At 50.8% G+C, this 11042-nt stretch overlaps 4 protein-coding genes across 4 annotated transcripts; 2 read left to right on the forward strand and 2 right to left on the reverse strand.

Annotated features, from left to right (window-relative positions):
* Positions 1-322: 322 nt before the first annotated feature.
* Positions 323-1580, reverse strand: PSV08DRAFT_278469 (nuclear pore complex assembly-domain-containing protein). The gene is made up of 2 exons (XM_014222277.2): positions 1388-1580; positions 323-1336 (listed from the first exon to the last, which is right to left on the reverse strand). Exons 1-2 carry the CDS (start codon positions 1527-1529, stop codon positions 471-473), a joined length of 1008 nt encoding a protein of 335 aa, XP_014077752.1. The 5' UTR covers positions 1530-1580; the 3' UTR covers positions 323-470.
* A 306-nt stretch (positions 1581-1886) lies between these two features.
* On the forward strand, positions 1887-6289 carry PSV08DRAFT_218555 (major facilitator superfamily domain-containing protein). The gene is made up of 5 exons (XM_066092147.1): positions 1887-3513; positions 4525-5511; positions 5570-5701; positions 5770-5995; positions 6055-6289. Exons 1-5 carry the CDS (start codon positions 1895-1897, stop codon positions 6157-6159), a joined length of 3069 nt encoding a protein of 1022 aa, XP_065949643.1. The 5' UTR covers positions 1887-1894; the 3' UTR covers positions 6160-6289.
* Positions 6290-7640: 1351 nt separating this feature from the next.
* Positions 7641-10600, forward strand: PSV08DRAFT_197822 (uncharacterized protein; the record flags this gene model as incomplete). The annotated part of the gene is made up of 3 exons (XM_014222280.1): positions 7641-7723; positions 8099-9575; positions 9635-10600. 3 exons carry the CDS (start codon positions 7641-7643, stop codon positions 10190-10192), a joined length of 2118 nt encoding a protein of 705 aa, XP_014077755.1. The 3' UTR covers positions 10193-10600.
* PSV08DRAFT_31714 (uncharacterized protein) lies at positions 10585-11015 on the reverse strand. The gene has a single exon (XM_014222281.2). The coding sequence runs from the start codon at positions 10924-10926 to the stop codon at positions 10681-10683; it is 246 nt and encodes an 81-aa protein (XP_014077756.2). The 5' UTR covers positions 10927-11015; the 3' UTR covers positions 10585-10680.
* Positions 11016-11042: the final 27 nt, after the last annotated feature.

The raw sequence follows: 11042 nt of genomic DNA on the forward strand, positions 1-11042 counted from the left end.
AAAAACATGCAAATCTGCTCCTTTTATAATTTTGATAATTAGGTCGGATGTGGCCAGCATCGTGTAGCTTATGCGAGTATCTTTCTTGAAGCAAGGCTGAGCTTCCTAAATACTTTGTTCCAAGTATACGAGGCAACACACGCTGTCACTAGTTTTTGTTTTGAAAGCCGTCATGACTTGCAAAACAGGGTTGGAAAAGTTGCTCATCTTTCGTGTAGATTGCTCACTCTTGCCGAAGACACGATATTCACTCTTGAGCACTTGGGCACACAAAGGCGAGGAATGGGGTTCAACCCACAAAAGCAAGGAGAGACATGCGTGTCGTGAAGCTGCTATTCTCGTCCATTGTAAGTCGGATCGAGGTACGCGCATGACCAAGGATAGATTTAGCTCTATTTCGAGGAGCAAGTACCCAAACGCCGGTCGCTATGCAAGTGGTCTGTTTGAGATGTCCCAGGAGGTTGACCATATCAGACAACGAAGTCTTTTTCATCCTTCCTTGGCCCCAAACCTCTCTTTACACCATCTTTCAATACGTCCCAGTTCACACCATCCAATCTCCGTCCACGAGTAGCTACATCAGAAGCGACATCTGCTAGCTTGCCTGTGGCGATTTTACGCATCATCACTAAATCTTGGGCGTTCGGAAATGTCCGCCCCCTGCCCTCGGTGAGAAATTTCTCAATGAACTCCTCTTCATCCTCACTAAAAGGCAGGCTGACTAGCTCGTAGGCCTTGGCATCTCGTGTGTACACATCATGTTCTGAACGATCTGCCCACGCATTGTGGTCCAACGTCTCCTCAATAAGGATCTCGAGAAGTGGCTTCTGCTCGAATTCTGGTCTGTTGTGGATCCAATCGTACATATCGGTGACATTACGACCAGCAAGATACTTTGCAAACTCGACTCGTGTCTTTTCGTCTTCTAACGGTGGCTTGACACAGTTGTAATATGCAAGTGCCAGTACGTCGTCTTTGGGGCCACCTCCCATACCCAGACTGCTCAACTTATCTCCCCCAGTTAACAGAGTGTGCATAATCTCGTCTGGGAATGTTGGTATTATGCTCGGATGCGTCAAGTGCCCAACCGCGGTTGAGAACTGGAGGTGATCAAGAAACCACAGCCCTTCAACAAATGTCCAGAACCGCTTCTCGAGATGCACATCCTTAGCGAATGCTTCCGAAAGTTCTGTTGTGTCGTGATGTTGCGGCGACAGATCTTTCAGCAGATAGAAGACGAGGCAATGTTTGTTGTGTAGTGTTGTCTCAGCGGAGATGATGCGTTGGTGGAGATCCTGGAGTTGTTGCGGGGATTTGGGCGGGTACAGCTTGCTTCCTATATTACCTGGTTAGCATTTACTCAGCGCAAGTTCGTGTCAAGCTTTACCTTTGATCTGGAGGAGGACTAGCAACCGCTCGAAATATGTGCGCCCCCCAAGGGCAGTTCGATATGACTGAATCTCTTGCACGAGACCCTCATTGTAGTTGAGGCCACGATAAACGGCGTCGAAATCTTCAATGTCAAGCATTTCTGCGATGGGGCTACAGTCCGGGCAGGTTTGCTTTGCGCCGGGGTTGGTGGTGGACGTGTTGTCGTCGGCGCACCCAAGATTCAGGGCACGCGTTGTCACGTGAATGTTGCCTTGGCGTCCAGAGCACGAATACCAGTAAGTCAATGCACACCGCCGTATCTCCAGACATCATCTATTCTGACCATAGAATCATTCCATCCCTTGACACACAAAACAATTGTAGTACGATGTGATACGCAACTTCCAAATCGATATACGCAATGAACGTCGAAGATAGACCGCGACATCGCCAGCGACTGCGTATCGCATGTGATTCGTGTCGAGAGCGCAAAAGAAAATGTGATGGAGGACGACCTTGCAATATGTGCCTCGGTTATGGATACGAATGCTCCTATCGTTCAACACCGCGCAGCCGGCAATCTCAAAGACACTCAGTCCGGGCCCAGAGCATAGTGGTACAGGAAGCAAGCCCAACACCTGCTGCAGGGACGTCATCACTACACTTAGATGGTCACCAACCAGTCCAACCGGCCCAGCAACTTCAGCAGCAAGTCTCAGAGGATCATGACCAGCAAGAATTAGGCAATGACCACCAGCACTCACCCGCATACCTACGATCCATCGAGAGCAACTCTGGAGCGGCTTTTGCACGCCTGCTTACGATGACACTCGAATCATCTGATCAGAGTGCTTCTCCATTGCGAATGCTCGCATGGAACTTGTTTCTGGGAGAAAGACAAGCAGCGATGCCGGTACAGCAAGAGACTCTTACAGACATTCTATCAGAACCAGAGATGCGACATTTAGCTAGCATCTACTTTGAAAAGTTCCATCCATGTTATAGCTTTGTTGATAAGGACATGCTGCTCCAGAGTATATCCAAAAATTGGAGCCAGCAAAAAACACATAATGCGCTGGAAGCCCTTTTGAGTGGTGTCGGTGCCCTCGCACTCCTGTTTTCGAATGCTCAAGACGTAGAAACTGAATCGAGACTCGCTTCACTTGCTAAACGTCTGCTGGACCCACCATGTGCTGATACTCCATCACTATATAGTGCTACTGCATGGGTGCTTCGCACTGCATATCTACGGATAACAGCAAAGCCAGAGGAGGCATGGTTAGCAAGCTGTAGCGCTCTCCACATTATTGATGCTGCAGGACTGATGAACCGTACCAGCCGGAGTAGTGCCTTCATCACATCTCAAGGCCCAGTCAGTCTTCATCTTCGGAAAAGGGTGATTGGTGTAGCACAACACCTGAACATATGGATGTCATATGACCTAGGTCGGAGTCGTGTGTCTCTGCCTAATTTTGACAATACCCCACCGACTCCGCAAGCTGGAGAATTTACGGCGGAATTGCTGGATCTCCTACCATACTCACAGGACCTGGACCCGACTAACGAACTAAGTGTGGACCGGCTTGTTAAAGCATTGGTGAACGTCTTGGAGCGAACACATACCGAACCACCATCTGTACTAGCACAGTGCAACTTGATGCTGTGCATCCATCGTAGGCTTCATGCCTCGAAGCTCGAGATATCCGAGAGCCTCATGACCAAGGTTCTCAGTTTGATTCAGAAAAGTATCCAAGCCGTTCGAGCCCACATTACAGCACATCTTCCCTGGCACCACGTAGCTAATATCCCGTTCCAGGCAGTGTGCACACTCCTCGTTATCGATACTGCACAGTCTTTTTCACTTTTGTCTGAGGCTCTGGCTTGTGTCATCGCCGTGAATGAAGCGTACCCAACTGAAGCGACGCGAGAAGCTGCTGTTGCTGCATGTTCCTTGCTCCGGCTGCACCGAAGCCGAAGGGAAGCAGAGATCAAGAAGCATTCTGACATGCTTGGCCTATACCCTTCTGTAGATTTTGTCTTGCAGGAGAAACATGGTGATCCTCTAAGCAGCGAATCTCTGCAAGAATTTTCTTGGTTCAATGAGTTTTTAGTTAATTCGGATCTAGTGTCAGGTCTTGATCCGTTCATTTAAGTAATATTGCGATCGTGAACTCGAAAAGTACAGTTCAGAGATTCTGCATCACATTTTTGAGTCATAATGCACCGATTGGATTTTAGTTTCTGTTTCAACAGCAAGTATTATGCTCATTCAATCTGCTGTGAAAATAGTCGTTGCGCGATTCCCGCTGATTATCCTTCATATCCGCAATATCCGCTTTGCCTTAGGACCCACAAGCGTGAAATCCAACATGTAGGGGAACATGTGCAGGGTTGTCACGGTAATATTTCTGCAAGCTTATCATACAAAGTCTTCTATCAAAAACCTCTAGCTCCATTATGAAATTTGCAATGTTTCCTGAATGTACACGTCCCGTTGGTGTCTGCTCCACGTGTCGTCCCATCTGCAATTAACACTTGGTTGAGAATTTTGCAAGTATCACGTATCAATCCATCGCCAAATAGACTAGATTTAATCTCCTTGAAACTGAAGAGAAGCTTTTTGATCAACGAAAAAAGGGCGGCGGGACAAGAGACACAAAGTGCGGGTATTGCGGGCAATGCGGAATTAACAGTGATGATAAAAACGTACTTTTTATCTTCACTCTTACCTGAACATCATTTCAGATACAGAATTTAAGATATCAAAGGGATTTCAAAATCTTTTTGTCTGGTGTGCTATCCCACTCTAAACAAAAAAAACAATAGCTTTGCTTCTCGATCGAGGACGGCCATCACTCAGCAGAGATGCATCAACATCACAGCACCACATTCTGCAACCCCGGCGAGGCACACAACGCCCACAAGGAGGAAAAGCCTCAAGAAGAGCAAGTTGTTTCGGGTGGTGCACAAAATCCAGATTATGCAGTCACATTCAACTCGCCATACGATGACCAAAACCCACAAGACTGGGCGTCATGTAAAAAGTTACGTATCCGCACCCAACCAACCTTTAGTCAGAAGATCAAAGTACAAGAAAACAGAAAAAAAAACTAGCCGAAACATTCCAGCTAACAGGATGGCCCGACTTAACAGACTCGTCATCTCTACAACCGCATGCACGGGAACCTTGGTCGCGAGTTTTAACAGCGCAATCTACGCCGCAGCTGCCGCAGTCAGCAGCACCGAGTTTAAAGTGGGAAGCAGAGTCACAGCACTAGGAACCAGCCTCTTTGTACTAGGCTTCGCATCGGGCCCCGTCATCTGGGCTCCAGGGTCTGAGATGCTTGGGCGTCGTTGGCCACTTGTAGTCGGCGTGTTCGGATCCTGCATGTTTACGCTTGGAAGCGGCATGGCGGAGAATGTGCAGACGCTCATTGTGTGCCGGTTCTTTGCGGGCTTGTTTGGCGCAAGCCCTCTGTGCATTGTTCCTGCTGTACTGGCGGATTTGTACAACAGCACGTACCGCGGTATAGCGATATCGCTCTATACGCTGACGGTGTTTGGGGGTCCGTTTCTTGCACCCATCGTTGGTGATTTCATCGTTGCAAGTCACTTGGGGTGGCGTTGGACACTATACCTTCCTGCGATTTTAGGGCTTGCAAATTCCTTGGTTCTATTGCTATTGTTCCGAGAGACGTTTGCCCCATTAGTACTGGTGCAGAAGGCGCAGCTGTTGCGACAGCAGACTGGTGACTGGAACATTTATGCTGAACAAGAGAAATTGAAACTAGATTTCCACGCCGTGGTGAAAAAATACCTTACTCGGCCGCTTCGCATGCTAGCGACGGAGCCTATCATCCTCTTGGTATCCGCGTATATGTCGTTCATATATGGATTGGTTTATGCACTTCTAGGGGCATATCCATATGTCTTTCAACATGTCTATGGCATGGCGACTGGAGTACGGGCTTTGCCATTTCTCGGATTACTCTTGGGTGTGGTTTTAGCTCTCATCTTTATCCTTGGTCAACATAGGTCGTATTGTCGCAAGCTGGAGGCAAACAATGGAAAGACAATACCAGAGTGGCGGCTTGGACCTGCTATCCCGGGAGCTGTTGTGTTCACCATGGGTCTATTCTGGTATGTCTCGTGCATAACCGTTGATAGGAAAAAAAAAAGGCTGATCGTTCTGCTCCAGGTTTGCTTGGACAGGCTTCACCAATGATGTGCATTGGATGGCGCCAACTGCAGCCGGGGTCTTTATCGGGTTTGGAGTGGTCTGCATCTTTTTGCCTTGCTTCAATTATCTTGTGGATGCTTTTCTGCCTCTGTAAGTGATGTTTAGTTCTCGAGCGCACCCTTGCCAATCACGTTGACTGACATGACAATTCAAACCAGAGCAGCTTCCGCAGTTGCAGCCAACATTATGCTCCGTTCAGCTGTTGCAGCTGGTTTTCCTTTGTTCTCTACTCAGATGTTTGAAAACCTCGGGATCCAGTGGGCAGGGATGCTTCTCGCCTGTCTCGCCACGATCATGATACCAATTCCGATGGTTTTCCGAGCATATGGGTCGACCTTGAGAGCAAAGAGTAAGATCCTGGTGGAAGCTGCTAGTGAGGTGATGGTATGAAATCAAAAGGCTAGTAAAGGAAGAGTAGACCCGACGAGCGGATGATATTTTAGTCGCGACGTAAAGGGGACGGGTGCACTAAGAGGCTTTATGTGATGTGGGAGATGCAAGAGCTCGAAAGCGAAGAAGATGCATACAACAATAAAATACGACGTTGAATCAATGCGTGGGAAGATTGAGAAGAGCTGCACAGAAATAAGAGTTGCATGTCGACAATGTCCAGCAGCATCTTTGGCTCAAGAAGGTTGCAAAGCTAGTCGCGATCGATCGAATGGGCACAAATAGTTGGCACTGCATGGTGTTGCAGCATTTTGAATCCGCTATCCGATTTTCGTCCGTTAGTCATGAGCAGCCCAGACTCAAAAACAAAACAAATATTTGCTCACCGTCTATGCGGAGTATTTGGAGGCCAGACCCCAGCGCATAGCGGTCAGATGTGCATGACGTAATGGCATGGATTGATGTGAGCCCCGCATGTGTCATCTGCTGGGAGAGGCGTATAATCCTCACAGATGTTTCCTGCAAAAATGAAGCGCTTTCATAAAACTCGCAAGGCAGATGGCATGACATGGACGAGGAGGGGGAGCGCGATACTACGGAAGCTTGGCAAAGGAACTCGGATATCCGTAATTGCCGGACCCGAAAGACGAGGGTACTACAGGCCAAACTATGTATGTAGTACATCCATGTGCGAAGAGAGGTCGAAGACGGGGCATCGGCTGCCGTGGAGTCTGGAGGTCAGACAATGTCCGGATTGTTGACAAAGTAGGCAAAGTCGATATGCGGGTATTTGAGGTGGAGTCTGGCACCACCTCACTTCACATATTGCACACACACACACACACACACACATGTTGCATCGAGCGATCGGTAGCCGTCTGCACTACAAGCACTAACCAACAGGGCGAGCACTAGGCAGCAAAACGCATGCCCATTCGTTCTGCTGTGATGAGTCAAGGCCAAGCTGCAGGGCTGAGTGGCTGGGTGGATGGATGGATGGATGGATGGATGGATGGATGGATGGGGTGGCTGCTCACGCTTGGTGTCTGATGTTAGTAATATGCCTATGCCGACCAAAGACCGTCAACAGCGCGGACAAGATCGCCAAAAGCCAGAACCCTAGCTCATACACCTACCACCAGAATAGGGCTGGGTTGTGTACATAGACCATGGACTACAGCTGGTAGAAACCGATGACATTTACATCTGGGTACAAGTCGGCCAAGTCACGTCACGGTGAGCTTCAGCGTCCGTCAGGGCGGAAGCGGGCGGATGGCGACAATTCGACGAACATGGAAGCCAGCGCGTATGTACAATGCCTGTCGCCTGACCGCGCCTTGCCAAGTGCGAGCAAAGCTTATGAGGAATAGAGGTGTGGCACACGTGATGCTGATCCATGCCAGCGCCAATGGCTTCTTGAGCGCCTGAGGCTCGGACAAAGTCTGGAGATAGTAGGTGGTGATTTGAAATTTGCCCACCACCGTGGGTACTAAGAGAAGAAAAATTTAGTAGCCATGATCTCATAGGTGGTCGAGGGCGGATACAAACGTATTAGCTTCCGATGTATCCTGCACGGGCCGAGCATCACGGGACTGCACATGTGTGTGTGTATGTACATAGATGAAATCCGATGCAAAGAATGCCAGGCAAAAAGCGGATGATCGATGCGGATGGTGAGAAGGACCCAAGCCAACCCAAGTGGCTGGACCGCCCTTCTGACCTGTATGTTGTCGCAGCCACGCCATGGCATGATGCACCAAGTGCTGGCGCAGCAACGGATAACGCAGCGTCTCGCCATTTGAGCGTCTGGCAGGGCAAAGACTCGACCGCGGGATTGGATTGGGTGGTGCGCAGCGTGAAGAGAGGGCCCTTAGTCTTACGCAGTCGTTAGCGGTGGCTGATGGCTGATGAGCGATGGGACGGTGGGAGGCGGCGGGTGGGGAGCAGGTCTGGTCTGTGCATACCCAGGCCCACCTTGGGCAAGACAACTGCATCGGCCATGTGGACGTCACAACTGGCAAAAGACGCGATGCAATGCGATCGGAATATTCTCGACGCTGACAAACTCTTGTAGCCATGACCTGCTCCAATTCGCAGTTCCGCAACTTCCGGCCCAAGCAGTATACATGCAAGGCGCACCCCCTCGAGTAGTGCTAGCCAGTTGGCCGCACACCAGTACTTGATACCTTTTCTGTCTGCTGTTTCCCTTGGGTTCGCCTTGGATCCTCTTGCTTCTTTGGCTGCGCATACCTTCCGGCTACAGTCTCGCTGTTCAACCGAGTCGCATAGTTTCCTCTATTCCCTTTCACTCGCGCTTTCACACCGCATTCTTCTCAAGACTACACCATTCCTACTAAACACACTCATCATGAGGGGCCGTGGGGGTCTCGCGTTAGCTACTGCGGCATTGCTACTAGAGCTTGTGCCGCTGGCAGTCGCCCATGGTGGCGACAAAGCCATGGATATGAATGCGCATGATATGCCCAAAGCGCAACCTCAACAAGCCGGTTTCGGAGGCTACTGGAGTCTTTCTGAATATGCTTCGCTCATGTATTGGCACATTGGGCTTGAAGTTTTGGCCTGGGTCGTTGTCCTACCATTAGCCGTCATGTTCAGTATCGCGCGTTCGCGCTTTACTCTGCTGTCGCAATTAGTCTTCCTTGCTACCAATGCACTCGCGCTTGTGCTTGGCCTCATCTACAACCATAAGACACCAGAAATGTATGCAGGAAACGCGCACAGCAAGGCTGGATGGGCCATTACGTGGATTGCTTCGGTATGGGTGTTTTTGGCTCTGGTCCAGGTCTATGCTGGCATGCACGACAACAAGTCGATCGAAGATCAACTCAAACACTCCATGACGGCTGCAAATATGCTCAGATACCAGCGCGTACAGGACGAGGAGCTCTCGGATTCATCAAGATGGTCGGGCGATTCTGGCCAAGGCACCGAGCGAAACTCGGCTTCGTTATACGACCCATCCCCATCACCCAGCGTCGAGTCCGAAGTCCAGCAGTTTATCGGCCAAGCCCACAACGATGCGCATGACGACGAAGCTGGTGAAGATGACAATGAAAAACACGGTCTCCTACACGACACGCCCATAGACCGCTTCTTGGCTCGCAACGTGGCCCGATTTGCTGCAGGCCGTACACTGAAGGCGATGCGATTTTTCTATGTCGTGGTTGAGCGTACCATGTTGATCCAAGGTTTCGTGGCCATTGTCAGTGGTGCTGTCGTTTATGGAGGCATTGGACGGGGAGGCGCCGTTTTCAACGTTCTGGCGCACACGGTCAAGGGAGGAATCTTCTTCGTGTACGGTTTCCTCACGCTCGGCCGGTGGATGGGCGCATTCGCAGACTTTGGATGGGCATGGAACGTCAAGCCGCCCAAGGAGGTTGTTGGTCGTTGGCGAGCGGCGCTCCCGTCGGCCGAGTTTACCGAGTCGTTTGTCATCTTTCTCTACGGCTGTACCAATGTTTTCCTCGAGCATCTGGCTGCGTGGGGCGACGCATGGACTGCGCAGGACTTGGAGCACGTCTCCATCTCGGTCATGTTCTTCGGCGGTGGTTTGGTAAGTGGCTTGCGGCGGCTCCTTCACTCTAGCGCGGCATTAGCTAATCTCCTTCCTAGTTGGGAATGTGCATCGAGTCGAGCAAGATGCGCGATCTCCTCAACAGCGGTGTTGTGGCCTCGCAGGCTGCCTCTGTACAGTACGAGGCATGGCAGCAGCCACGCCAGTACCGCTTCTCCATGAACCCTCTGCCGGCATTGATCATCATGCTGCTCGGCAAGATGATGAGCTCTCACCACCAGGACTCGATGGTTTCGACCATGATACACAGCCAATGGGGGTCCATGTTCATGGGCTTCGCGCTTGCACGTGCTCTCACCTACATCACTCTGTACGTTTCGCCGCCGACATCCTTCCTTCCATCCCGGCCACCAACCGAGATTGTGACTGCATTCTGTCTCATCTCAGGCGGCATCACTTTTATGGTCAGCAACAAGGATACTGTTGCAGCTCTCGAATCATACAACCTGGATGCCATGTTCATCTTCACAGTCGTCATGGGACTCACCGCGCTTCTCATGGCTTGGACCACAGTTGTCATAGCCATCAAGGGCTGGGCCTTGCGCAAGGAGAGTAGCAGTCAATGGCCCAAGGGCCACACTGGTGCCTTGGCTTGATTGCTTGCCAGTCAGTATCAGCCTCGAGCACGCTGGCTTGCTCTGATGGACATGCATCTTGGAAGCTGGACTTTTCCTTTGATACCCCACTTGTCGCCTTGTTTACGACCCGCATGTTTCTTTTGTGTGTGTGTGTTTTTTTTTTTTGGCTTTATGACATTACTGCAGTAAACCCCCTTGGACCGAGGATGGCGACAGCCTGGACAGCTGCAATGGTACCCTTGTTTGTTGCAATGATGGCAGTGATAATGGAAGGGCCGTGGAGGGACGGGTTCCTTTGGCAACGGGCGCCTCATCAATCATGATCAATATTGGACAACGGACACATGTTCTTGGTACTGATGACGGCGAGTGCTCTCGGAGGCACATGGGGTAGAGCAATTACGAATAATTAAACTTGGTTCACCTCATTGAATTCCATGGACAGTGTAGTACTCATATGGGTATCAAATGTAAAGCCGTCAAATCCCAAGAACCTCGCACGTTCTTTACCGTACTCCCCGTCCCCGCCCGGCAACGCCTCTTGCAATGCCTGTACCGCCTCTTGTGCCCCTTGTGGTGCCGCCGCGGGTAGGGATCCCGCCGCGCCCGCCAGCACGTGGTATGCCTCCCCTGCCTCTTGGTAGGCCCGATGTTTTGGCTGCCGGGGCAGGCGTCTGAGGCTTGGACGGAGTCTTGCTGCTTGGGGGGTTGTCGACAAAGGATGTGTCGGTGGTCAAAAAGGTCGCCTCCATGTCGTCTGGCCCCAGCGAGCGGCTCAGGTTGGCAGCCCCGCCATCGGGCTGGTTCTGTGGCCGCTTGAAGGACTCGTGGATTGGGGCCTGCAGATGGTGGTTAGTAGGCGTGGTAG

The sequence above is a fragment of the Bipolaris maydis genome (genome assembly GCF_028858645.1).
Source record: "Bipolaris maydis strain C4 unplaced genomic scaffold PSV08scaffold_3, whole genome shotgun sequence".
NCBI lineage: Eukaryota > Fungi > Ascomycota > Dothideomycetes > Pleosporales > Pleosporaceae > Bipolaris > Bipolaris maydis.